The 26,980-nt window shown below is 41.4% G+C and overlaps 1 protein-coding gene across 2 annotated transcripts in view; it reads right to left on the reverse strand.

Annotated features, from left to right (window-relative positions):
* TMEFF2 (transmembrane protein with EGF like and two follistatin like domains 2) overlaps positions 1–26,980 on the reverse strand; it is a 1,235,357-nt gene that overhangs the window by 691,189 nt on the left and 517,188 nt on the right. For both annotated transcript variants that reach the window (XM_073633100.1, XM_073633101.1), the window contains exon 5: positions 20,843–20,939. In XM_073633100.1, coding sequence (XP_073489201.1) covers positions 20,843–20,939 — 97 coding nt within the window. The remainder of the gene's footprint in view (positions 1–20,842; positions 20,940–26,980) is intronic.

A 26,980-nucleotide genomic window follows, 5' to 3' on the forward strand; every position in this document is an offset into this window, starting at 1 on the left:
CCATGGGCAACAGAGACCCATTTCATATGCATCTAAACTTTTGTCTCCTGTGGAAATGAAGTACTCTCTATGTGAAAAACACCTCCTAGTTACGTTTTGGGCAGTGAAATACTTCACGTACATCATAGGGCTTAACCCAGTCATCCTGCACACAACGCACACTCCCACTAAATTTTTACTTACAGACCGAGTGAAGGATGGCAATGTATCTAATGCCAGATTAGCCCACTGGGCACTGTTGCTTCAAGACCGAGACATTAAAGTCCAACACACAAATAATCCGTCCACTAGGGCCCATGGCCTCCTTTACCAGGGAGTACCACATGAATGTGAGATCACCCCCCAATCATCTGCGCAACAATTCTTTAGACCTTTGTCAGCAAAGGAAACAGTCCCTGAAAACGCAGTCCAAATTTTCACAGATGGATCATGTTTTTACGTGGAGGGGTCCCCACATGCAGGATTTGGAATATACTTTATCAATCCACAAGCAAAAACCCAAACATCAATCTTTCGGTCATGTCAAGTCAAATCAGCACAATTTGCTGAGATGGCTGCAATCGCTCATGCCCTAGAACTGATGAAAGGGGACCAAGAAATTGTTTTATACTCAGATTCTGCGTGGGTCTGTAATGCTCTTACAGAATTTCTGCCCTTCTGGCACACCCACCAGTACATGTCCTCAGATGGGTCTCCACTTAAACATGCATCCCTGTTGAAATATATTGTATCATTGGTGCAAAAGTTGCCAGTCAAACCATGGGTGTGCAAAGTAAAAGGTCATTCAGGTACTGCCCCATACTGGGAACAAAATGAGGTGGCGGATTGCTTGGCCAAACAAGGAGCACAGGGAGGGGAGATCTGGGAAATTCCTTCGAATTTGCCAGACCCAGTCTTGTGCCCCATTGTTTGTGCCCTCACAAAATCCTGCATAGAAGTTCCGGATATTTCGGACATACAAAGGCAGGATGATAACATTAAGGAAATCATGCAAAAACTGCAAAATGAGACTGGGGAACTCTCTGAGGGGAATACTTTGGCAAAGTACATAAAACACCTCAAATTATCAGAAGATAAAAAGGTATTGTTGCATCAGGGAGATGAAGTAACGTGGGTGGTTCCTGAAAAATACCAGAATGAAATGATTTACATAGTGCATGACCTGCCTACTGGGGGTCATCAAGGGTCAGAGAAAACAGGTGAGCGGCTCAAGAACATAGGTTGGTGGCCTTCCATGATGACAGATGTGAAGCAGTATTGTGACAATTGTATTGTCTGTGCACAGGTTAACCCCGCACCAAGGAAGATCAATGCCCCTTTACGAATCCGACTGAAAGAAGGGCCATGGAATGCCTTACAAATGGATTACATGGGACCCTTGCCAGTCACTTCTAGAAACAACCGATACATTTTGGTAGTCACAGATTTATTTTCGAAATGGGTAGAGATTTTCCCAACCAAAAGTAACACTGCACAAACTACGGCTAAGATTTTGGTGGAACAGGTGTTCAGTAGATGGGGGCTCCCAGCATCAATAGAGTCAGATCAGGGGACCCATTTTACGGGAAAGATGGTAAAAACCTGCCTAGAGATGTTAGGGGTGGAGCAAAAGTTTCACATTCCATATCACCCAGAATCTTCAGGTCAGGTTGAAAGAGCCAATCGGCAGATTAAGACAATGCTAAAAAAATTTGTCCACATCAATGGTAAGAACTGGGATAATCTGTTGCCATTACTGGCCATGGCCATCCGAGCAACTCCCTCATATGCTACCCGGTTGACACCCTTTGAAGTGCTGACAGGTAGACAGATGAGACTCCCTGAACATCTCTGGCTAGAGATGCATACCCCTACAATAGACAGACTGTCAATGGACCAATACCTCCTTAAACTCCAAAAAGCGTTAAAAGAGATCCATGTATTTGCAGCAGCACAAATGGAGAAAAGTCAAAAGAAAGCCAAGGCGTATTTTGACAAAGGGGTTCGAGAATGCACTTGGGCCATAGGAGACCGAGTTATGTTCTTGGAGCTACGTCCCCTGGATAACAGTTTATGTCAAAAATGGAGAGGCCCATTTTCCATTATTGATAAATTAAGTCCGTCTGTATATAAAATCAGAATAGAAGCGGGCAAAAAGACACAAGATAAATGGGTTCATGCGAACCAACTGAAACAGTTCCATGGAGCCAAAGAAATCAACTAAAATGTGCTGCTTTCTTCCCTTTTAGAGCCATGAAGTCAATGTGGATTGTTATCCTGCTCCATCTGTTCGGACATACCAAGGGAGAGGAGACTGGACCACTCATCAGCGTGATCGTGGAGAAGAATCCGGTCTACTGCATAGAGGGGGAACCTGTCTTATTGCCTGTGGCCATTGTAGGAACTGTGGGGAAGCAAGTTTATTGGTGGAGTCCCATTGATAATCATTTAGTCTGGGTTAATGGCGTTGCTGGGAATATCACTGACTACCGGGATAGAGTCATGAGCTTTCAAAACGGATCCTTGTTGATTCAAGAGACACGGTTGAGTGATGCCGGAGAGTGGAAATATTCTTTTGTTATCTCCATCCCCTTGGCCAGCAACACACATGCATCCACTCTTCAGTACGTCCCAGGAAAAGTTACTTTGCATGTGTCCCCAAAGAGTAACACTACCCCTGCTTCTACAAATTTGCCCAAAACTACAGCTGCAATCCCGTATTACAAACCAACATCATTGGAATGCCCATCACTGCAAGAGGGACCACCTAGTGGCCTAACGGCAACATCAATCCCGGGAATATTGTTCAATAATGTGAAGTTCATTCATGTACCTGTGGTACTTAATTTGTCCCAGTGGAACATGGCTGAATTCGGCTCATGTGCCCGGACAAATGTGTCTTTGTTTTATTCTTCCTTGCTGGTAGATTTGATTGCCTCCCATGCAAGCCGAACTCATGATCCATTTGCAGAACCAAACCTCACTCCGCACAGGGGCATTTTCAGATCCAGAAAGTTAAAGGGCTTGGACAACATACTTGGGTCCATCCCAGGACTTTTTGGATCTGGCATGTCAATTTGGAACCGAGCCGATTTGTCAGCGATTCGCAGGCATATCGGAAATTTTGAACAGAAAGAGGGTCGGCAAGTGCTGAAACCGGTTCTGCAGGGTGTTGAGGGGCTTGCAGAGGAGGAAAGGTTTACGGTCTATAACATGAAAGACATTGCCCAGTTGTTTGAAAAAACACAACAGAAAATAAACGAAATCATAAATATAAATAATAAGAAAGCTAGAGAGGATGGTATGGGCAAAGAGGTGATATGCACGGCATATGGGAATTTTGTTTTAACCAAAGTCACTAATGTTATCAGAGATATTCAAGCAGGTAAAATCCCTGATATATTAAAAGATACAGACCTTACCCAATGGTATTGTACTCACACTAATATTAGTGGTGGAATGAATGTACATTCTGGAGACAAGTGCAAACCTTTGCCGGTTTCCACAATTCGAAACATAGGGATAGTGACACCACACCCCAATAGAGGGCCATTTGCTTGCAAGAAGAGCCAGTCGCTGTGCGCCTACCGTGACCTAATGTATGTGTCCTTCACCATGTCACTGCCAGTGTTCCATCCCCAAGACGACTACTTTAACACGATGGCGTCCATACACTCCCTCGGGTACCTCGAAAACGACGTGTACAAGGAAAGGTTGCACCTCCCCGAAATGCTCATTCAAGTTCAAGGGCGATGGAAAGCACCACACACTGCCTGCTGCACTGTCAAAGACAATAGGTACTTATGCCGTTGTGATGTGTTCGAAATTGACACTCCAGTCTGTGGTCTAAGCAATGACCCGGATCCCACAGCCAAAGTAGCCAGGGACCCCCAACTGGAAAGTCCACGCCAACCACCTCAAGAAACTAGTCCAAGTAAGATGGAAGCTAACTGCCCCTTGAAGTTGTCAAAATGGAGAACACCCAGCACAAGGGTCACCTACCACATGGATGGACTGTACTGTGTCGTTACCAACCACTAGGGGTGCAACGGATCAAAAATCTCACGGATCGGATCGATCCTCGGATCAGAGTCACGGATCGGATCGATCCTCGGATCAGCATAAAAAAAAAAAAAAAAAAAACAAAAAAACACACAAATCTTGTTACACCCACCGGAGTTTTAGATTTAAAAGCCATTTTCAACACAAAACCGAGCTTATATGCATAAATACAGTATTTGTGCATATAAGCTCAGTTTTGTGTTGAAAATGGCTTTTAAATTTAAAACTCCGGTGGGTGTAACAAGATGTCCGCTTGCCCCCTTCTCACTCTATCATTATTGTACTGTGCAGGAGTGTGGGGTGTAGCAAGATGGCGGCGACGAAATGTCACTTCCTGTCGAGACAGCGGCCACTTCCGGGTGTACCAAGATGGCCGCCGGCTCCGGAGCTAGGCCGAAGCCGGGGCCTTTCCTATGGCTGAGGCCCGAAAAGTGCTCCGCGGATCGCGGGTGTGCCGATCCGCGGAGGGTGATCCGTACGGATCACGGATCGGCAACGATCCGTTGCACCCCTACCAACCACCAGACATTTCTCTATGGGGGTCAGTCATGTCCGATACCCTATCCAAATTTCTGCTTCATTCCACATGAGTACTCTATTATTGGGGAAACTGTAGTAACTCCCATACCAGTGCTAACAGAAGACTATATCATTGAGAGTCCCCCTGATGTCCCAGATCCTAGAAACTACATACCCCATTTTGATATAAAAATTGATACTCTGTCAGTAAACCTTCACAATCTGCTTGCAAGGAAGGATACCCATATAATTCAAATCAGTAATGATATGGTGAAAACAGAGAAAAGGTTAAATGAACTTTTACATGATGGGGATTTCAGCTTAGTCACCACTAGGACCTGGGTGGAAATGGGGATAAAAGGTCTTCTCATATTGCAGTGTGGGGTACTGTTATTTATGACGGGCATGGTAATATATCTGGGCCGACTTCTAAAATGGCAGAGGGAGAAACTCAACTCACTAATGGAGATTAGACATAAACAATTACTCAGTTAAGTGTGGCCTCGTCTCATCTGTCTCAACTTGCCACAAGGGGTCATCTGTTGCCTTATGAGGAGTTTATGAGTAATCTCCATTAGCAACTGAGAATATCTGTATATAGATGTGTATATATATTTTTGGATAAGAAATAATAGTTGTGTGTATGTGACAGGGTTTCAGTAAAGGGGTAATTTAGCTAGATGTGAATACGCGACAGGATCTGGCTGAAAAGAGCTAATGCATTTAACAGCTACTTGTAGTATGCGAGAAGGATGTGCTGGGAAGACAATCAGCTGATTACGTATATTTGATGTTCAAAGGGTCAAGGACAGATACCATCTGAAGTTTAATTGTTAAAGGGCCAAATTCATTAGGTCAATAAAGGCCTTTGTATTCCTCCATGCTAATCAACCATTTGTCCATTTCAAAGGGGTGTTTGAGAGGATGACAAATATTTCTTTCATCTGTTCAGGAAAGGAGGTTTTGCCCTGGCTAAGGCCATGCATAAGTTAAGTACCCCTTTCAAGAGAAGGTGATGACTCTCACCTTAATCCCTCTTCAAACAACTTATCCCCAGCTCGTTACCACAACAGGAGGAAGTTGCCCAAATTAGGAGATATGCCTGGTGGGAATAGAGGGCTAACAGAATAAACCAATCATATTGGCCCTATTCAATTCAATGAGAGATGGGCCTATAAGAAGGTATTCCAAAGAGAGTAGTGGAGGAGATGAAAGCTGACCTGGGCCCAGGAACATTCATAATATAGGTAATTATCAGAACATCTTCCAGCACTTAAAGGTATACCTGCTTGTCATGCTTGTTTGTTTACCCTTTGTATTGTAATGATTATACTTTGTCTTCTTGTACTATAACCTAATATTTTCTCCCTTAAGACTATAGATATTGTCTGTGTATTAGGTAGACTTTTAACGCTTCTTTAATAAATGTTATTATATTTAAGCTTTCACTTCTGGCTATGAGAATCCTTATTTAACCAACCTCATATCTTATGGTTAATAATTCATAAATACGTTTAGAACGTCAAGAGTCCGCTCCACATTTTCTCTCTCTCCACATTTTCTCTCTTCAGTCTCTCACTGAATTGGTCCGCTCCACATTTTTTCTGCCAGTAACACATCAGTCGATGAGCCCACTTCTGGTTTGGGGTCACCAAAAAGCCTCCCCAGTCTGTTCATGCTTTCCCTATCCATTCATGGCTAAAAAGGTTATTCTGAGTGGGAGCACCCAGATAAACAGTTTTTTTCCTCCTTTTTTTTAATACTTTATCCTTTGGAGGAAAAGTTTTATAAGAAATGGGGAATTCCAGCAATTGACGCTGCTTTATCCTCTGTAATCAAAAACCTGACTTGTCCAGTAGACAATGCTTATTTGCTAAAGGATCCAACAGATAAAAAGTTGGAGTTCCTTTCTTTCGCCCGCAGGTTCAGTCATTCAACCGGAGCTGGCAGCAATCGGAGTATCTCAGTCCTTATAGGACCAGTTTATAGAGGTACTCAAAATTATTCCTGATCAGCATGCCCAGGATTTGGCCGGGATATCAGAAGCATTGCGTTCTACAGCAGACGATATGAAAGATTCTATTCTCCAGGCCTCAAGGCTCATGCTAGGGCTGGTACATGTTGGTATAATCCTATGGTTGAAAAATTGGTCAGCTGAAGCACCATGCAAAAAGCTCTTGACCAGTTTCCCTTTTCATGGTGAACGGTTATTTGGAGACGATCTGGATAAGTATATCCAAAGAATTTCTAATGGGGAAAGTTCCCTTTTACCGGTTAAGAAGAAGTTTAAGCATTTTTTTCTTTTAAAAGTGCTTCTTCTCCAGTGCCAGGGGCATCAGCCTCCAGGCAGTCACGACGGCCTCCGCCGCCAGGTTCAAGAGGTAAACCTCGGGGTCAGTCCCAGGGTCAAGAGGACCTGGGGGAGGAAACCCACAAAACAAAATACTAAAGCCTCATTATGAAGGGGCGCCCCCGCTCGCTCGAGTGGGGGGAAGGCTTCTACAGTTTTCAAAGGTCTGGCAGGAACAATGTCAAGACAGATGGGTGGCTTCCTCAATTTCTCTAGATTACAAACTAGAGTTCCGAGAGTTCCCGTCTCCTTGTTTTCTCAGATAAAACGTTCCCAGAGATCCACTGAAAAAGACATCTCTTGTCTCATAGAGTGATATCGGTGGTCCCCTTGGAAGAGCAAGGTTTAGGGTTTTATTCAAACCTATTCAGGGTTCCAAAACTAAACAGGGATGTCAGACCCATTTTAGATCTCAAACATCTAAACCGGTTTTTGGATATCCGTTCTTTTCACATGGAGTCAATCCGATCAGTAGTCTCCATCCTAGAAGGGGGAGAACTTCTGGCATCAATCAACATCAAGGACGCCTATCTCCATGTGCTTATTTTCCCCGCTCAGCAGAAATTTCTATGCTTCGAGGTAGAAAATCTTCATTTCCAGTTTGTAGCTCTGCTTTTCGGTCTAGCTACTACACCTCGAGTGTTTACAAAGGTCCTGGCTCCTCCTTTAGCCAGGTTAAGGGCTCAAGGTATAATACTAGCCTACTAAAATGATCTTCTCTTGATAGATCAATCAGTAGCCCGCTTAATCCAAAACTTTGGTCACCACAACCTGGAATACCTAGGTTTGATTCTCAACCTAGAGAAATCCTCCTTAAAACCATCAAGGAGATTGCAGTACTTGGGGCCGATCATAGGTACAGCTCAGGAGAGGGTGTTTTTTTTCCCCAGGAAAGGATCAGTTCTATAAGGGAACTGATTCAGTTGATTAAAACAAAGAAGAATCCTTCTATTCGACTTTGCATGAAGTTGTTGGGAAAGATGGTGGCTTCTTCGAGGCCATTCCTTATGCGCAGTTTCATTCAAGACTGCTGCAAAACAGTATCCTGCCAACTTGGAACAAGAAGGTCCAAGCTCTGGACTTCCCAATGCGTTTATCCCCCAAAGTTCGTCACAGCCTCAATTGGTGATTGATATCCAAGAATCTTCAAAAAGGAAAAACATTTCTACCAGTTACCTGGAAGGTGGTAACAACAGATGCCAGCCTTCTGGGCTGAGGAGCAGTCCTGGAAGAAGCATTTTTTCAAAGGAAGTGGTCCAAATCAGAGATGACCATGCCCATCAATATTCTAGAGATTCGGGCATTACGCCTGGCCCTCGAGGCCTGGATGCTCAAACTTCGGAATTGTCCTGTCAGGATTCAATCCGACAGTGCCACAGCTGTGGCCTATATCATTCACCAAGGGGGCAAGAGAAGTCGTGCAGCCCAGAAAGAGGTGAATCATATTCTATCTTGGGCAGAAAACAACATTCCTTGCCTATCAGCAATTTTCATTCCAGGGATAGAGAATTGGCAGGCAGACTACTTAAGTCGCCAACAATTGTTCCCGGGAGAATGATCCCTTCACCCCGACATCTTTCTGTCAATATGCCAAAGATGGGGAGTTCCGGATGTGGATCTGTTTGCGTCCACTTTCAACAACAAGATCGACAACTTTGTGTCAAGGACAAGGGATCCGATGGCATAAGGAACAGATGCCTTGTTTTTTTCTGTGGGATCAGTTTTTCACTGATCTATGCATTCCCTCCTGTTCTGCTGCTTCTGCTCCTTCTCGCAGGATCAAGCAAGAAGGGAAGGAGGTGATTCTTGTGGCCCCAGCATGGCCCAGGAGATTTTGGTTTGCCAAGATCGTAAAGATGGTGGTAGGGGACCCTTGGACCCTACCACTATGGCCAGACCTTCTCTCGCAAGGTCCGGTATTCCATCCCACCTTACAAATGCTAAATTTAGCGGTTTGGCTATTGAGACCCACATTCTGAAAGATCATGGACTGTTAGCTTCAGTAGTTTCTACTTGGTTAATGCTAGGAGGCTGGACTCCAAAATCATATACTATAGAATCTGGAAGGCATATGTCTCCTGGTGTGAATCCAGGGGTTGGCACCCCAGGAAATATGTCATAGGTAGGATCCTTGAATTCCTACAGATAGGATTAGAAATGAAGCTGGCCTTGAGTAATATCAAAGGCCAAATGTCAGCCTTCTCGGTCTTTCTTTTCAACTACCGCTTGCTTCTCACTCTCTGGTTCGTAACTTTATTCAGGGGGTAACGCGGATTAAATCCTCCAGTTTGGTCACCCCTGAACCCTGGGGACTTAATTTTAGTCCTGTCGGCTTACAGAAGCAGCCTTTTGAGCCAATACGAGATATTCCCTTGGTCCTCTTGACGGGGGAAGAATAATTTTCTTAGTTGCCATATCTTCTGCAAGACGAGTATCAGAGTTGGCTGCTTTTTCTTGTAAAGAGCCATATTGGTTGTTCATAAGGATGAGGTTGTATTGCGGCCTCATCCTGAATTTCTACCGAAGGTAATATCCGGTTTTCATTTAAACCAGGATATTGTTCTACCTTCATTTTTTTCCAGAACCTCGTTTTCTGTGGAAGAAAGGTCACTACATTCTCTTGATGTGGTGAGAGCAGTCAAGTTTTATTGAAAGTGAGCGCTCAGATTCGTAAAACATGTTTTGTTTGTGTTGCCAGATGGTCCTAAAACAGGACAGGCAGCGTCGAAATCTACTATTTCTAAATGGATTCGTCAAGTGATTGTTCAAGCTTATGGTTTAAAGAGGAAAATTCCTCCTTTTCAAATTAAAGCGCACTCCACCAGGGCTGTTAGTGCTTCTTGGGCAGTGCATCACCTAGCCTCCATGGCTTAGATCTGCAAGGCTGCAACTTGGTATTCAGTCCATACATTTACCAGATTATATCAAGTAGATGTAAAAGGCATGAGGATATCGCCTTTGGGTTCAGTGTACTGAAGGCTGCAGTATGAGTCCTCTAGTCTCTTGGTGCCCTACTTTGTTGTGTCTCCCTCCCTTCAGTTAGCATTGCTATGGGACATCCCACATAGTAACTACTATGGCTCTGTGTCCCGTGATGTACGATAAGAAAATACGATTTTTATAACAGCTTACCTGTAAAATCCTTTTCTTTGAAGTACATCACGGGACACAGAGGTTCCTCCCTTCTTAGTATACATGTGTATTGCTTTGCTACAAAACTGAGGTACTCCCACCAGTGGGAGGGGTTATATAGGGAGTGCACTTTTTAATTTAGGGTGTGCCAGTGTCCATCACCTGAAGGTGGCCTATAACCCATATAGTAACTACTATGGCTTTGTGTCCCGTGATGTACTTCAAAGAAAAGGATTTTATAGGTAAGCTGTTATAAAAATCCTATTTTTCCACTTAATTCGCAAAATCACTGGAACTTCAGTGCCTCAGGACCCTAGGACAGCTCTTGTCAATCAACAAATAGCTAAAACCCCTAAATTTACTGAAAATATGGTTAGGTTTATCCTACTTGGGGCTAAAATTACGATCACCCGGGCCTGGAAGAGCCCTAGCATCTCATTTATTAGGGCAAAAATGGAAAATCTCTTGGATAATGTCACAGGAGCATTCTTCAGAACTCTGTTAAAAAAAATGTGAGCTGACCTGGGAACCCTGGGCCACCTATATGAATTTTGCCTTCTAATCCTGCATTTATTTTTTACTTTTAAATTTTTGACTTTAATGTAATATCTTAACCATTTAGTATTGATTCCTGACCTCCCGCACAGGTATCTCTCTTTTCTTTTGCACTCTTTTCCCCCACCCTTTCCATTCTACTCTTCCTATCTAAAGCCCCGTACACACGATCGGATTTTCCGAAGGGAAATGTTTGAAGTCAGGCTGTTTGCGGAAAATCCGACCATGTGTATGCTCCATTGGACAATTGTTGGACTTTCCGCCAACAAATGTTGGCTAGCATGTCTTCAAATTTTCTGCCAACAAATGTGTGTTTTGTCGGATTTCTGATCGTGTGTACACAAGTCCGTCGGACAAAAGTCCAAAGTACAAACACGCATGCTCGGAAGCAGAAGCGGCCGGTCTTGTAAACTAGCGCTTGTAATGGAGAATTAACATTCGTGACGTGGTAAATTATGAAATCTCCAAATGCAGCGCAAAATTCTCTTCTTTAATGGAATAATAATGAAGCTGCTTGCTGGTGATGCTGATGGACTTATTGCAAACAAAATTTCAAAGGCTTTTTTTTTTCTAGTGATATCAAGAATAATATTATGTTTTTTTTTTTGTTTTTTTTTTTTAATTTGTGCAAGTTACCACAACACCATTATCCTATAGTTTTTAAGACCAAAGATACAACTATGTTGGTGTCCCTTGTCAATTTCACATTGTATTTTTTAAAATGTAACTGCCTACTCCCAAACTGTCATTTGAAGTAAAACACATAGCCAAGTATTATTCTACACAATTTTTTTATTGTGCATTACAAAAATGCTATCTGCCAATAGAACTTAACCAAAAAGTGCATTCTATGCATCCAAAAATATAGAAATAATACCATATCAAATCATTATTCAACCAAAAAAATAATGTCAAAGCAATAACTCCAAGGTCAAAAATAAATAACACGTTATCTCCTCCGATTCCGCAACATGTCTGGTTGACGAACAGCCGTACAGAAACAAACTGAAAAGCACAAAATGAAAAGTGCAAACTGAAAAGCGTTAAATTAAAAACGCGAAAAGAAAAGCGCGAATCAACACTCACCAAACTTCTACTGACACAAAATTAGCAGAAGGAGCCCAGAGGGTGGTGCTAAAGAGCTGAAAAACACGTAGTACATCTAGTATGTCACTACGTTCGTATTTGTTGGACAACATTTGTGTGACCGTGTGTGTGCAAGACAAGTTTGAGCCAACGCCCTTCAGACAAAATTCCACGATTATACAGGCATAACACTACATCCCTCCCCAAACTCCTTATCTCACACAGTTAATCTAGGGTTTTTGGCACCTTTTCCAGACTCTCTGGTTACTTAGTAAGTTGTCACTGCTGATTTGTTGGTATGGTTCTAAAGGCTTACAGAACTCTAGCCCGGGGGGGCAGGCCTCCTGTCCCTATTGTTCTTACACTCCACAACCTACTGAGCAGTGGGGTAACATTACTCATTCATGTTTATTCTCTCAACATATCCTCAATTTAGGGACTACAAAGTTTATGTTATACTGTTTAACTGTTTAGGGGATAATTTCCCAATTGATGTACCTCTGGTGATATTGAGAAGTTGCACTCACAAAATTATATACCATGGTGAAGCCTCTAGAGACTTCAGGATCACAGCGCTACTTGGTATGTTATACCTACAGCAATGTTATCGTATTTTACCCCCTACGGTTTCTTTTCTCGGGTCATTCTCCCTTGATATCTTGCGTGTTTTTGTAAGGTTATTTTACTTGTGGCAACCAATGTCTTTTCTCATTTTGTATTGATTGTTTATATTATTGCTTTAAAATTAATAAAAAATATTGAAAGTAAGATTGCCCTGCATTTGGCTCCATCCATTTTCCCATCAACTCTGACCAGCTTCCCTATCCCTGCTGAAGAAAAGCATCCCCACAACACGATGCTGCCACCATCATGTTTCACAGTGGGGATGGTGTGTTCAGGGAGATGTGCAGTGTTAGTTTTCCGCCACACATAGCGTATTGCTTTTAGGCAAAAAATGCAATTTTGGTCCATCTGACCAGACCACTGTCTTCCACATGTTTGCTGTGTCCCCCACACGGCTTCTCACAAACTGCAAATGGGACGTCTTATGGCTTTCAACAATAGCTTTCTTCTTGCCACTCTTCCATAAAGGCCAGATTTGTGGAGTGCACAACTTATAGTTGTCCTGTGAATAGATTCTTACACCTGAGATATGGATCTCTGCACCTCTTTCAGAGTTATCGTGGGCCTCTTGGCTGCTTCTCTGATTAACCCCCCTGGCGGTAATCCTGAGTCTGGCTCAGGGAGGGATTTCAGTACCAACAGCGGTAACCCCGAGCCAGACTCGGGATCGCATCGCAGCATCCAGGAAGAGGTTACTTACCTTGTCCCCTGGATCCTGCGATGTCTCCCCGCAGTGTGAGCGGCTCATCCTCCGCTCGATCTATCATGGAGCCGGGCTCCGCTCTTTGCGAGCGTTGTGACGCACAGGGACGGAGAACGGCGCCAAATTCAAAAAGTGAAACACACACAATACATACAGTACACTGTAATCTTACAGATTACATTACTGTATGTAATTATTTCACCTCCCTTTTGTCCCTAGTGGTTTCTCCAGTGTCCTGCATGCAGTTTTATATTATAAAAACTGTTCTTTCTGCCTGGAAACTGGAGATTGTCCATAGCAACCAAAACCGTCTCTTTACATCAAAAGTGATTTTAGAGCAGCTAAAAAACAGCGATAATAAATTAGAATCACTCGCAGAATTGAGCAACAGTGATTTGTGGGGAGATCCGTCATCAAATACTGAAAAGTAATGACAGCGACAATTCTGCAACTGAGCAAATTTCAGTGTTTTTGATTTGATTACATTATTGAATATTTTTTTATTATTATTATATTATTTGGTATAATTATTTATAGTTATTTATTATATTATAATTTATGATTTTGTGTTTCAAACTTTATCACACGAGAAATGTCTACTAGACTCTGGTTTGGACAGATTTAAGTGTGTTATTGCTAAGAATTACAGGCCTACAATAAAAAACGCCAAATTTCCATGCAAAATAATTGTACCACTTTCAGCACCTAAAATCCGACATAATCATACCTCCAGGGAGGTTAATGCTCTCCTTGCCCGGCCTTTCCTTTTTCGGATGATGAATTGTACAGTGCTCCGTGAGATGTTCAAAATTTGGGATTTCTTTTTAAAACCCAACCTTGCTTTAAACTTCTCCATAACTTTCATCCCTAACCTGTCTGGTGTGTTCCTTGGCCTTCATAATGCTGTTTGTTCACTAAGGTTCTCAAACAAACCTCTGAGGGATTTACAGAACAGCTATATTTATACTGAGATTAAATTACACACAGGTGGACTCTATTTACTAATTAGGTTACTTATGAGGGTGCTCAGGGGTTAGTTACCTGATAAAATGTTACATGCCACTCCCTGTGCATGTGTCTGATTGTGTTGGTGACAGAACTATGCAGGCACCATTGGGGGGCATGATGAAGTTAAATCACAGACCAGACACCCACAGCCACTGCGCTGCTGCAGAATAGAGTCATTGGTACATGAGTGTGCAGTAAAAAATCCATGCCTCAAATAGTAAGCTAGTAGGCTTTTAAGCAGGGCCCTCCTATTGTGAAAGCCTAAAGCAGCATTAAAAAACTATGAAACAAGCCCCCTGAAACTATTTCATGCAATACCAGGCAGAACTTTTTTAAAACACTGGACTTGAATTTTTTAAAAAGAAACTGTCTTCATTAGATTTTACAACATCTCAAGTAATATCAGGGAAATGCATTTTAGTCAAGCTAATGATTTGAAAAATCCATCATATTCACTGTAGAAGTACAGAAGAGTCTATTTAAGCACCAGAATTTAACAAAGCAAATTACTGCTGCTAAAAATGAACACTATTCAAAGCTTACACCCTTCAGATTCAGAAAAAAAAAATGACTGTCAGAATCTTTTGTGTTTATAAACTATAACCAACTGAGTCTGACAATATACACTAATAGACTTATACTTCAAAAAATGAATGTAAGACACATTGTGCAATGTGAAACTAGTAGCTGCTTGTGCATAAGCTTATGGATTATTTATCTATTGATTCTAAAACTGTCCCTGGGCAAACAGAGCTCAATGGAGGGCAATATGTGACCTACAAGAACCTTATGGTTAAAGGCATTGTACACCTTCAAAACATTTTTGTTGTTTTACCTAAATATTAATGTAGTTATATTCCCTGTGTTGTTTGTTTGCCTCACCTTGTGATGATTGGCTCACATGTTGTGGCTGAACTTTGTAGTGTCATGTTTGTAGTGTCATGGCTGACCAATTCCTCTAGTGAAATGTATTCATTACCTAGCTGGTCCCTAGGGACAGGCAACTTTTTGTTCTGGGTCAAGCAGCATCCAGTGCATGGCTTGCCATTTGCTCTATGTTGCATCACAAATGCAGGAGAGCAAATGTGATGTTTCACATCTAATAACTATTTAGCGCTCACCTGCAAATCACTGGACTGAAAGATCCAGGAAGTGTGAGATATGTCGTTTTTTCACAGGAAATGTAAATTCTTAGGATACAGACAGAGGTCATGCATGAACCTGTGCAGTGCCGTGTTGCATGCTTAATCTTTGAATAAAAACTGAAATTTATGACACAAGAATATGAATATGATTTGCTCTACTATAGGCTGTGCATTCAGGCCAACAAATGACACCATGAAACTACATGATTATTACACATCTTATGCAAATGAAAAGCACAAGTTGCAGGTAGTAAGGTTTATAATCACTTTAAAATAGAAACAAGTAAGAAGGACTAAACCAATGGTGGGGTTAGCATGAAGCCAGTTTTTCGCCTTAGTGCCTGTGACGTCCCTTTGCTGGGGTATTTTGTGGTACTGTCAATAGTTATCTGTCAATTTGTGTAAATGCTGGCTTGCTGGCATGTTCCAGCATGTTCCAACATTGATTTAAGTTGTGTGCACGAACTCCTCAGGGTAATTTAGCTGCTAGGAGACAGACAGAGAGAGGGGTAGACAGAGAGGCTGGATTGTCAAGTTGAGAACAGCTGACCATACATGCATCCAGCATAAGACTTTTTTTTGGGGTCATGCCTAGCAACTGGCAACAAGTCTGACTAGTTTCCAGTGTGGTGTTAGCCAGATATTGAAGTTCTGTCTTGGTATCAGCGGCACTGGGTTTTCCAGCTAGCGGGCAAACCATCCAGTGGCAGCAGGAAACTGGTCAGTGTTTTTACATGGGGGGTTACATGACCTTCAATGACAATTCAACAACAAAAACACTTTTCAGTAAATGTGACTGATAGCATAATCTCTACTATCATAGCTCATTAGCAACAAATGCAGTCCTTAGCAGGTGCACATTTTATCTAAAGAAGAATAGCTTAGTTCCTTTCTGCAGGTGGTATGACTTGCTTGCACTCATTATCTAGCTAAGGTGATTGTGGCAATTGTGTACAAAAATATCCACAATGATTACAGAGGCAGGGTTTCTGGGTTTAAGTGCACTCTCAATGATATGCAGCCTTTTTGTTGTAGAAACGTCTCAGTCACAATGTTGGCCCTATTGGATCCCACATACTCAAAGACCAAAGATCTGTGGTATGGTACCAGGTGGTCTTTTCTGAGACAGGAGATTCTCATAAAAGGAACCTAGAGGGTTTAGTTAGGGGTCCAAATAATCCTTTTATTAGTCCACAAACCAGTTAGTCCACCCAGTTAAGAAATTCAGAGATATCCTGTGATATCTGGTCGCCTCACATTGCCCGACATTGTCGCAAGCCTGGGTTAGGATAAAATATGCTCATCATTGTTAATTTTTTTATCAGATTAGCCAACATAATAGCATTATAATACACTGATCACTGTAATTCTGAGTTTACAGTAAAGCAAACTGTAAGGCGTAAGACACAGGGAATGATAGTTTATTTGGTGCGAAGGACCAGTCATGTCTTCTTACAAAATAGTTATTGCATATGATTGACCCAGGTAGATCATGTGAAGGACAAAAACTGGGTATGGAATAAATAGAACAGTCTACTATACTGTTTATGTTATTTCTCCAATTGCATTTGCTGACTGATTATTTATTTTTGAAACTGACTCTGGTTATTCTTCATTGCCCATTTCAGAAAGTGCCACCGAGAGTACTGAATTCATGATTATAATTATACTAGGTATAACAACAACTTTTATATGTGGGAGGGAACTGTTATTTATTTTTGTTGCTGTGGGTACAGCAAGAGCCTATACAAAGTCAAAACTGCTGTTGTTAAAAGTGGAATCCAGTAGGGAAAACTAAGCCCAAGCAATTCTTCATTATGGTTCATTTGTAATAACTTGCTGGAAATGCTGTTTTTCCTAACTTTATGTGCTGCTTCGTGGTAGTCAGTAATAGAATTCATGCATTTGATATAATTTTACAAAAAATATTGCTTAGATAAACATTGGGACATACAGTACATATTTACAGTACTATATTTTGTTCTGTAGGACTTGCTTCATGAATATATGTTGATGCAAAAGCAAAATTCACCCTAAAGCATTTAAAAACAGTTTCATGCAGTAAAGTAATATTAGGATCTAAGCTAAAATTGAGCATTTTTATAATGCTACATTGTGAGTTGACCTACATAGTGCAAAATAACTGCTGGGAAGCACTAAGCTACTGGATCTACTACTAAAAGCTGGAAAAGAGCTTCAGCAAATTACTTCTCTACAACGAGTGAGTACCTTAAAACTAAATGTATGGGTGCATTTACCTAGCAGGTAGAAACAATCTGTAGACTTCACAACATAATAATCCAAGACCAGTCTCTCACTCTCTCTAACTAGGCAGCACACAAGTTAGGGAGCAGTATTTCTGGTAGGTTGTGGAATATTAACTAGTATATGGAAGACTTGCTGACAATATTGTCACCTTTCATTAACAGATCTAACAATTTTCCTGACAGCTGTCTTTTAAACAAAAGTGAAAATTATAACACTTAACCCATTGTTAGTGTCCTAACATCCTGCAGTCTAAGAAAACTATTTCCTCCTGTATAGTAAAGAAAATATTTGTTAAGAAAATATGGAGGCTTAATTACCTCTTTTGAAAACGCTAGCCCCCTGGCTGTTATGTTGAGTTGGTACTTGGAACATGGTCAAGAGTTCTAACTTGAAGTATAAAGTATAAGTAAAAAATGTCAGCCTCCATATTTATCTCAGTGCAAGTTTCTTCAAAGTCATAATTTAAAAAGGAACTCTGGTATATTTAAAAAGCAGGACTGTAACTATAGCCAATTAACAAATGTAACTATGTTCCTTGCAATGAGAGAACAGCTGACCTCTATCTCCGAACCTTGAACATTTTGTATCTGACCTTCCCTTCAATACAGTGCAGTTATGTTTAATTATTGCACACTGGGGTTGATTTACTAAAGGCAAATAGACTGTGCACTTTGCAAAGTGCAGTTGCTCCAGAGCTTAGTAGATGTGCAGAAGCTCTGCTAACTTTCATCATCCAATCATGTGCAAGCAAAAATGCTGTTTTTTTAATTTTCCTTGCACGTGATTGGGTATTCTTCAGGTTTACCTCATTTACTAAGCTGCACTTTGCAAAGTGCACAGTGTATTTCCCTTTAGTAAATCAACCCCACAGTCTCTGAAAGGCTTTTGATAGACGTGAGCAGTCTCAGTCTTTTGCACCATCCCAACAATAATAGTGGATTGCAGGTGATGCTGGCTATCCCGATACTGATAAGATTATTAAAAATGTTTATGATCAAAATATAAGATTTATCTCTTGCCATTAAACCACAGTGATTTAACAATGCCTATTCCCAGTACTGCTGGCCATAAACAGTTCAAATCTCAACCAGTTCAGCAAGGACCAGCTGAGATTCGAACCATGTATGGGCAGGCTGATTGTGCCCAAGTTGATCAATCGATCAACTTGGGGACAACCAGCATCTCAGATTTTTCATGCGATTATGGCTAGCAACTATAGCCACTAACAATAATCACTGTGTGTTCTCCTAAAAGGGACAGCTCCCCCCCCCAGTCCCCCAGTGAGAGGGATTCTTCCATCAACACTGACTGTGTTGATGGGGGAATCAAGTGATTTTTTTTTTCCTGCAACCAAGACAATCACTTCATCTATGGCTGGCTTTAGCCACAGCAATGTTTCTCTTTCTGTGCATACAGTGTGTAACTAAAACCCTATCCACTTCTAGCTGAACTAGCATTTCTATTTTTTTCTTCCATAAAATTTTCCCATAAAAATGCAACAACTTTCCTTTTGGTCAGTGTCTGGAGCCATCTCTGGTAAATTGTATTACTGAATATAACAAATAAATACATTTTCCAACAAATCTTTACAAATCCACTCTTGGTAAACACTGTGTTTTAAAACGTTATAATATTGCATATACCCTGGAAGAAGGGTATCAGTGAACGTGGCAACATTGATAAATAACGGTGCACCCACAATAAAATGTTTATGTGTGCAAACATCAGCAATACGGTAGTGTTACATTTGGATTTTTAAAGCACTGAGTATCTGAATTGTGCATGCAACTGTTCCAGAAACTTTGATGATTTCGCAGGTGAGCTACTTTTATTTAGTCACAATAAATATACCCAATAAAGTAAGTATGACCAATATCAGCAAACACATCAACAAAGGGAACAAAAACGGATGCCGTTTTCAAAGTTATTGCAAAGGAACAGTAGGTTGATTCATCTCTTTTAAAAACCTAACATTAATGACTAGCTTCTTCATCTTCACAATCACAGCAGGATAATACATCTCACTGGGCTACCCTTCAAACATTCTCCTCAAAGCACTCTTTGACTGCTGCTCAAGATTTTCCTCTATATCTAACACTTTTGTTAAAGACCCATGAAAACAAATGTCATTGTCAATAAAGATGGTGGACACTGGTGATGGTCACCCCTAGATTACTAGGGATAAAAAAGATCAGGATGGTCGAGAAGCATTTAATGCCACAGATTATGTTCTCCTGAACTATTGAGTATTCCTTGCCTCCCTCTTTGAGGTTTGTGGAAATTAATTCCAGGCAGTTTGAAAGTTTGCCGTGCCAAGTGTAAGGATCTCCACCTTTAATAGGTATTCATCTAGGCACACATGGGAAGTTCAACACTCCTACTGCATATTATACAACAGCCTAATGAAGATGAGTCCATTTTTAACCATGTCATTAGTCTTGTGCCAAAATCAAAATATGATAAGCTTAAGGACACGATGAAAAAACATTTTACCACTCATTGTTGTAGTTTAATATTTTATATTGTGACAGCAGGCAGGTAAGATTGCCTAATTGCATCCATGATGGCAAACATGTGTGTCCCAGGTCCAGGCTCTATGCCAATTTTTTACCACTAGGGGGAAGCGCTGAGAAGTCCTGCAGGGATAGAGGTAATGAGCCCAGCTAAATTAAGTTGGCTCTTTAAGACCTCTACAAAAACTCCCAGCATGCAAAGGGAGTTGCTCCATCCTGGAACCAGTTTTGTGCCTGTTTAGACTGTGGAGCTTGATGCCTGTTTGTGCGGTGAGACAATGCCTGTGTGGCAAGCCTTTTTAACAGGGAGATAGGTGCTGGAGACAGCACAAGGCTGCACCTAGCTGATAGCCAGGGAACCTGTGTGTAGTAAGTGGCCAAGTTGGCATGGATTTATTTTCATGTTTATTTTTGTTTTGCTGTTTTTGGACCATTGTAAATAGTGTAAATAAACCGCACCTTTGTTTTTTCACCTTCTCTGTTGTTTGCGGTGCCTAATTTGTGTGTAGTGAACCCATCCAGGGGGTCACACACACCCGCTGCCGAGCTAACAATATGTTAAAACTCCCAAACCAAAAGTAGAAAAGAGAAAAACATATATTCACAATATACTTGACATTTTATTTTGATGCAAACATCTGTGGAAATCAAATCCGAACATCATAGGGTTACAAGAATTTGTGCAGCATGGTAGTTTGCAGAAAGCCCATACTTTCCAACTGGATCCAAACTAAGTAGGCCCAAGTAGAAAACAATATGTTAAGAACTCTCCAGAAAACAAATGCACTGTAAACGCTGATTTGCATATTTGACCTTTGTGACATGTTATAATTCTGAATACTGTGCATATAGGTGGTTCTCTCAATGACTGGTTCTTTTAGATGGTAAAGGCTCTTACCAGACATCCTCAGCATCTTCATCACACTCTGCTCCAAACTGACAAATATCACAGGTTGATGTCTCCTTTTGACTGGTCTCCCCAGAGCCTTCATTGGCTGTAAGATACAAACAGTAATACAATAAGAACTGTAGCTGAATCATACTGTATGCTGTTGTTAGGTGGATAAAAATTGTTGGGGAGATAAAGAATATTCAGTTTTGAAAAACTGTGGAAACCACAGCATACAATATATTCCAAAACCTGTTAATATTAAAAAATGAGTAAGATTACAAATAATACATCATTCATAATTTTTTTCAATATCATAACAAGTAGTACATACATTGCAATCATAGGAATGTGATTTACAACAAAGTTTATAATTTATAGTATATTGGATTCACCATGTAACCTTTAAAAGTAAGGACTGGGGACATTAATTTGACAGTAGTAATCGTAAAACCTCTACCCTTTCTAATGTTCCTAAGTACTTTTTATTAGTACATGAAAGTGATATAACAGGATTTGCATTCCTCAACCAGGGCTGTAGATAAGTTTTTGTTCGGGGGGGGGGGGGGTTCAAAAAGTAAAAGCCTTTTAAATAAAATAAATTGCCCCAAATTTATAAAGACTGGAAATAGGAAAGACAACATTTGTTGCCTCTAGTAAGCAATCACATCCTCAATTGTATTTTATCAGGTCCTTTCGAAAATCTAGCCTGATTTCAGTTTTTTTTTCCTTTTATCAGTTTTTATCACGCTGTTGGCTATTGGCCAGTATTAGTGTCCAAACTGAATAGGTGCAAAGTGAGTGTGCTGCCTACCTACAAGGAGATGGTGCCCTTTGCACCTCCTCAGTAAGGTTGGCTATTATGGTGCAAAGTGCACCATGTTGTGTCAGACAGAGCACTCCCTGACTTTTTTTTTAACTTTTACAGATCAAAAAAAAAAAAAAAGGTGGAATGCACTGCCTACCACAGGATGGCGCACTGTAATCACCAATCTTACTGGGCAGGTACAAGAGCACCATCTTGTGGAAGGCAGTACACTCACTGTGTTCACATTAGCTTAATTTTCAATTAATCACAGAATAGAAAAAACAATCAACTGAAAAATTACCAGTCTTGAATACACAAACTTTTTTCTTTATGCTAGGTTTACATCTAAGTGGGTATGAGAAGGTATGTAACTGCACACCTTCCTGCACTGGCAAAGGAAAAACACACTACTGCTTAGGAGATATGCAGAGGTAAACTACAATGCGGGAAACCATCAATCCATGCACGTTTCATGCACCTCATTCAAATCGCACCCCCCTTGCAATCTGCAGTGGGTGTCAGTGCTATCTTAACAACACCCCAAACAAAGGTTGCAAAACACAGTGGGGGTTATTTACGAAAGGCAAATCCACTTTGCACTGCAAGTGAACTTGGAAGTGCAGTCGCTCTAAATCTAAGGAGTAGATCTGAAATGAGTGGAAGTTCTGCTGATTTTATCATCCAATCATGTGCAAGCTAAAATTCTGTTTCTTATTTTCCTTGCATGTCCCCCTCGGATCTACAGCGACTTTACATCCAAGTGCACTTCTAGTGCACTTTCAAGTGCACTTGCAGTGCAAAGTGGATTTTCCTTTAGTAAAAAAACCCCCGTGTGTTTGTCTGTACCAGATCGCATTCATCGTAAAACGACCATGCAAACCGGTTGCAGTGCAGTTCCAAAATTGGTGCATGCATGACTTTGGTGCAATTTGAGCCCATTCAAAATGAATGGGCTTTGATTGCACTGCAATCAACACATTAAGCCTGGTTTCACACTATAGTTTGCATGTGAATCGCACAAGAACTACACCGCATTCCTGTGCAATTCACATGCGATTCTGTGTGGTGTGATTTGAGCCCATTTTGAATGGGCTGAACCGCACCACATCACACCAAAGAAGTGCAGGCACCTTTTTTCCTCATTAATTTTATTAAAAAAGAAAAACTGAAATATCACATGGTCCTAAGTATTCACACCCTTTGCTCAGTATTTAGTAGAAGCACCCCTTTGAGCTAATACAGCCATGAGTCTTTTTGGGAAAGATGCAACAAGTTTTTCACACCTGGATTTGGGGATCCTCTGCCATTCCTCCTTGCAGATCCTCTCCAGTTCTGTCAGGTTCGATGGTAATTGTTGGTGGACAGCCATTTTTAGGTCTCTCCAGAGATGCTCAATTGGGTTTATGTCAGGACTCTGGCTGGGCCATTCAAGAACAGTCACGGAGTTGTTGTGAAGCCACTCCTTCGTTATTTTTAGCTGTGTGCTTAGGGTCATTGTCTTGTTGGAAGGTAAACCTTCGGCCCAGTTTGAGGTCCTGAGCACTCTGGAGAAGGTTTTCGTCCAGGATATTCCTGTACTTGGCCGCATTCATCTTTCCCTCGATTGCAACCAGTCATCCTGTCCCTGCAGCTGAAAAACACCCCCACAGCATGATGCTGCCACCACCATGCTTCACTGTTGGGACTGTATTGGACAGGTGATGAGCAGTGCCTGGTTTTCTCCACACATACCGCTTAGAATTAAGGCCAAAAAGTTCTATCTTGGTCTCATCAGACCAGAGAATCTTATTTCTCACCATCTTGGAGTCCTTCAGGTGTTTTTTTAGCAAACTCCATGTGGGCTTTCATGTGTCTTGCACTGTGGAGAGGCTTCCGTCGGGCCACTCTGCCATAAAGCCCCGACTGGTGGAGGGCTGCAGTGATGGTTGACTTTCTACAACTTTCTCCCCTCTTCCGACTGCATCTCTGGAGCTCAGCCACAGTGATTTTTGGGTTCTTCTTTACCTCTCTCACCAAGGCTCCCCCCGATAGCTCAGTTTGGTCAGACGGCCAGCTCTAGGAAGGGTTCTGGTCATCCCAAACATCTTCCATTTAAGGATTATGGAGGGCACTGTGCTCTTAGGAACCTTAAGTGCAGCAGAAATTTTTTTTGTAACCTTGGTCAGATATGTGCCTTGCCTGTGTCTTGCCACAATTCTGTCTTCTGAGCTCTTCAGGCAGTTCCTTTGACCTCATGATTCTCATTTGCTCTGACATGCACTGTTAGCTGTAAGGTCTAATATAGACAGGTGTGTGGCTTTCCTAATCAAGTCCAATCAGTATAATCAAACACAGCTGGACTCAAATGAAGGTGCAGAACCATCTCAAGGTTAGAAGAAATAGACAGCACCTGAGTTAAATATATGAGTGTCACAGCAAAGGGTCTGAATACTTAGGACCATGTTATATTTCAGTTTTTCTTTTTTAATAAATCTGCAAAAATGTCAACAATTCTATGTTTTCTGTCAATATGGGGTGCTGTGTGTACATTAATGAGGAAAAAAAACGAACTTAAATGATTTTAGCAAATGGCTGCAATATAACAAAGAGTGAAAAATTTAAGTGGGTCTGAATACTTTCCGTCCCCACTGTATATATATATATATATATATATATATATATATATATATATATATATATATATATATATATATATATATTATACAGCTCATGCTAATGTCAACTATAGATAAAGTTGTGAAAAAAAAGAAAATACTACAGGACATTGCATAACTAGAGTATATGACAATGTAGCATCCTGATCCTAAACAGGGATGCTCATAAATTTAGTCTGCTAGGTGGTAACTAGCCTGGCTAATTGACTTTTGCCCCAAACCTGAATTTGGTGCACCTCTCTCTTCTGTCACTAGGCATTGCCGTCTGTGACCTTAGAATGACAAGGGCATAGTGAATTCAGGTTAGGAGTGGTTAGGTTGTGAAAGTCAATTGGTAGGAGTCTCTTTGGCCCCATAGACAGCTGGGAGAGCCTATTTATTCCGGAGGAGTCAGGTTATCGGGGCTCTATGCCACTTGGACTGGTGTATGGGTGGACATGTGTTGTATTGCTAGGCCAGAAGCCTGAGGCCTATCTGGGAGCACCTGGCTGCTAGGCTGTCTGAGGCCCATCTAGGATCATGAGAAGCAGCACGGGGTTGGAGCAGCGTGGGGTTGGGGCTTCAGGTCGGGAGCCTAACCAAGCTGCAGAGGTTCAGCCGGACAGGGAATCGAATGCTGCCAGAGGTGAAGGAGAAGCAACTGCCATAAGGGATGACCACTCCTGTTACCAGAGGCAAATGAGGATCAAGGTCAGAGGTAAAGGGGAAGCAGTTGCCAACAAGAGACAACCACTCCTGTTATCAGAGGCCAGTGCATGAAGTCTAAAGAAGTACCAGAGCAGCCTTTTTCACTAGCTGGGGACGGTGAAGAAGTGGGAAATCTTCAGCAGAGTCAAGTCAGGGACCTTGCAGGTAGCGTGGATGAAGCTTGAGAAGTATACAGTGGGTTAGCTGTGGAAGAGCTCAGGGGATCCAGTGGTGGCTGGGATCTTAGAAGTCTAGTGTGAGACTGGGAGCTCAGTGTGAATATCTACAATGGGATACTGTGAGATGTGAGAGAAGATCTGCAATGGGATACTGTGAGTTATAGATCGATATTGACTGTTGAAAGTTCAGTTGCTATAGGAGATAGCAGTTCTACAAAATACAGTACGCTGAATTTCGCTTAAATGCCCTCTACCTGTATAGCTGCCTGCCTATTTTTAGTCTGAGGAGTGCCAATTGCTATTTCATTTGTCTAAGGGTGTCCTGGCCCTAAACCCTCTCTCCCCCAGTTCTTGTTAAGAGACAATAAAATCTCTTTTGTTGCATTCAAAAAGTGACTGGTGCACATGTTTCTAACTAGCATTACACCCACCTTGCCCAATGACATGCACCCTGAGGAGGAATGTCAGTTCTCCCTGGCTCTGGGGGTCACCTTTAGGCCCTTAGATGCTGGGGGGGCGCTACATAAAGCTTTATTAGAGATTTTGGTACAACAGCAGAGTACAGAATTTGAACTGCACAGAGGGATACAACTATCAAATTTAATTTAATGAAACATGCCTAATCTGCAAAATCCAAGGCCTATACAATAACATGAGTGAATCTAGTGGTGTCCGGAAACAGCTAGTTGGACCATTTGGAGTAAGCAGTGGTAGCGTAATACTTGAACTGGGCAGACTCAAAAAAGCGATCCAGATACTTCAAGTCGAAATATATAGTTCACGTTTATCATGTAACTGAGCAGTCAGTTACATGACGAACGGTCAGTTAAAGAAGTGCAATAAAACATAAAGGCTGGTTATGTTTTATAGCATATTCCATGGTGGAAATTGTGTGGATCGCGCTATCTCTTGCCTCCTGGAAGGAGACAAAACCCACTTCCTCCATGTGGATTATTGAGGGGATGTAAGGTTGTAGTCCATTAGCAATGAATTCGGAAAGTACCTATGGGTTAATATTAATCAGGGATAATGAGTGATACATAGCAGAGAGTGAGGCATCCTTCCCTCCTTTGGGACCAGGGTGATGTTGGATTCCTAGAAAGGGAAGTAAAAAGTGGATAATATATAATTAAAAGTGGTTTCAAAGATTGGTGATAAGGCATCTTTGAATTGTTTGAAGAAGGTGCTATGAAGCTGTCAGGACCTGGACTATTGCCAGAAGTTAGAGAGGAAATTATATGTTTTATTACTAATGTAATAATGGGACTGAAGGGGACTTAATGGATTTCTTTGGAAGGACAGGGGGTTTGGTGGAGTCTATACAGTCTCAAGGACAAGGTTGATTATCTGGGTAAAAGTAAGGGAGACAGTTGTCTTTATATTGTACAAGTCAATATAGAATTTATAAAAGGTCAGAGCAATGTCTGAGGGGCCATGTAGTGTAGTCCTTTTTGGAGTATGGATTTGGGAATATATGTTTCACCACATCGATTGGTCCCAGTATGGTGTCACTTCTAGTTACGTCACTTTGATGTCATATCCAACATATCCTTGAAAAAGTTGGATATGAAAAACCATGTCAGAGTGTGGCTTAGTGGAAACAGGAAGTGATGTAAATGGAAGTGGCGCCATACTGGGACCGGTCGATGTGGTGAGATCCTGATGGGCTTACAGTGTGTTGGCAGGTGGTTTTCTTTGTTGCCATTTTTGGTTCTATTTGACATGTTTTTTACAAGAATTTATATGGTTAGCATAAGAGCTTTAAATAAACTTTGGGAGCTTTTATATATTTCACTATTGGAGCATTTTTTTTTCCCTT

The sequence above is a fragment of the Aquarana catesbeiana genome, linkage group LG06 (genome assembly GCF_042186555.1).
Source record: "Aquarana catesbeiana isolate 2022-GZ linkage group LG06, ASM4218655v1, whole genome shotgun sequence".
NCBI lineage: Eukaryota > Metazoa > Chordata > Amphibia > Anura > Ranidae > Aquarana > Aquarana catesbeiana.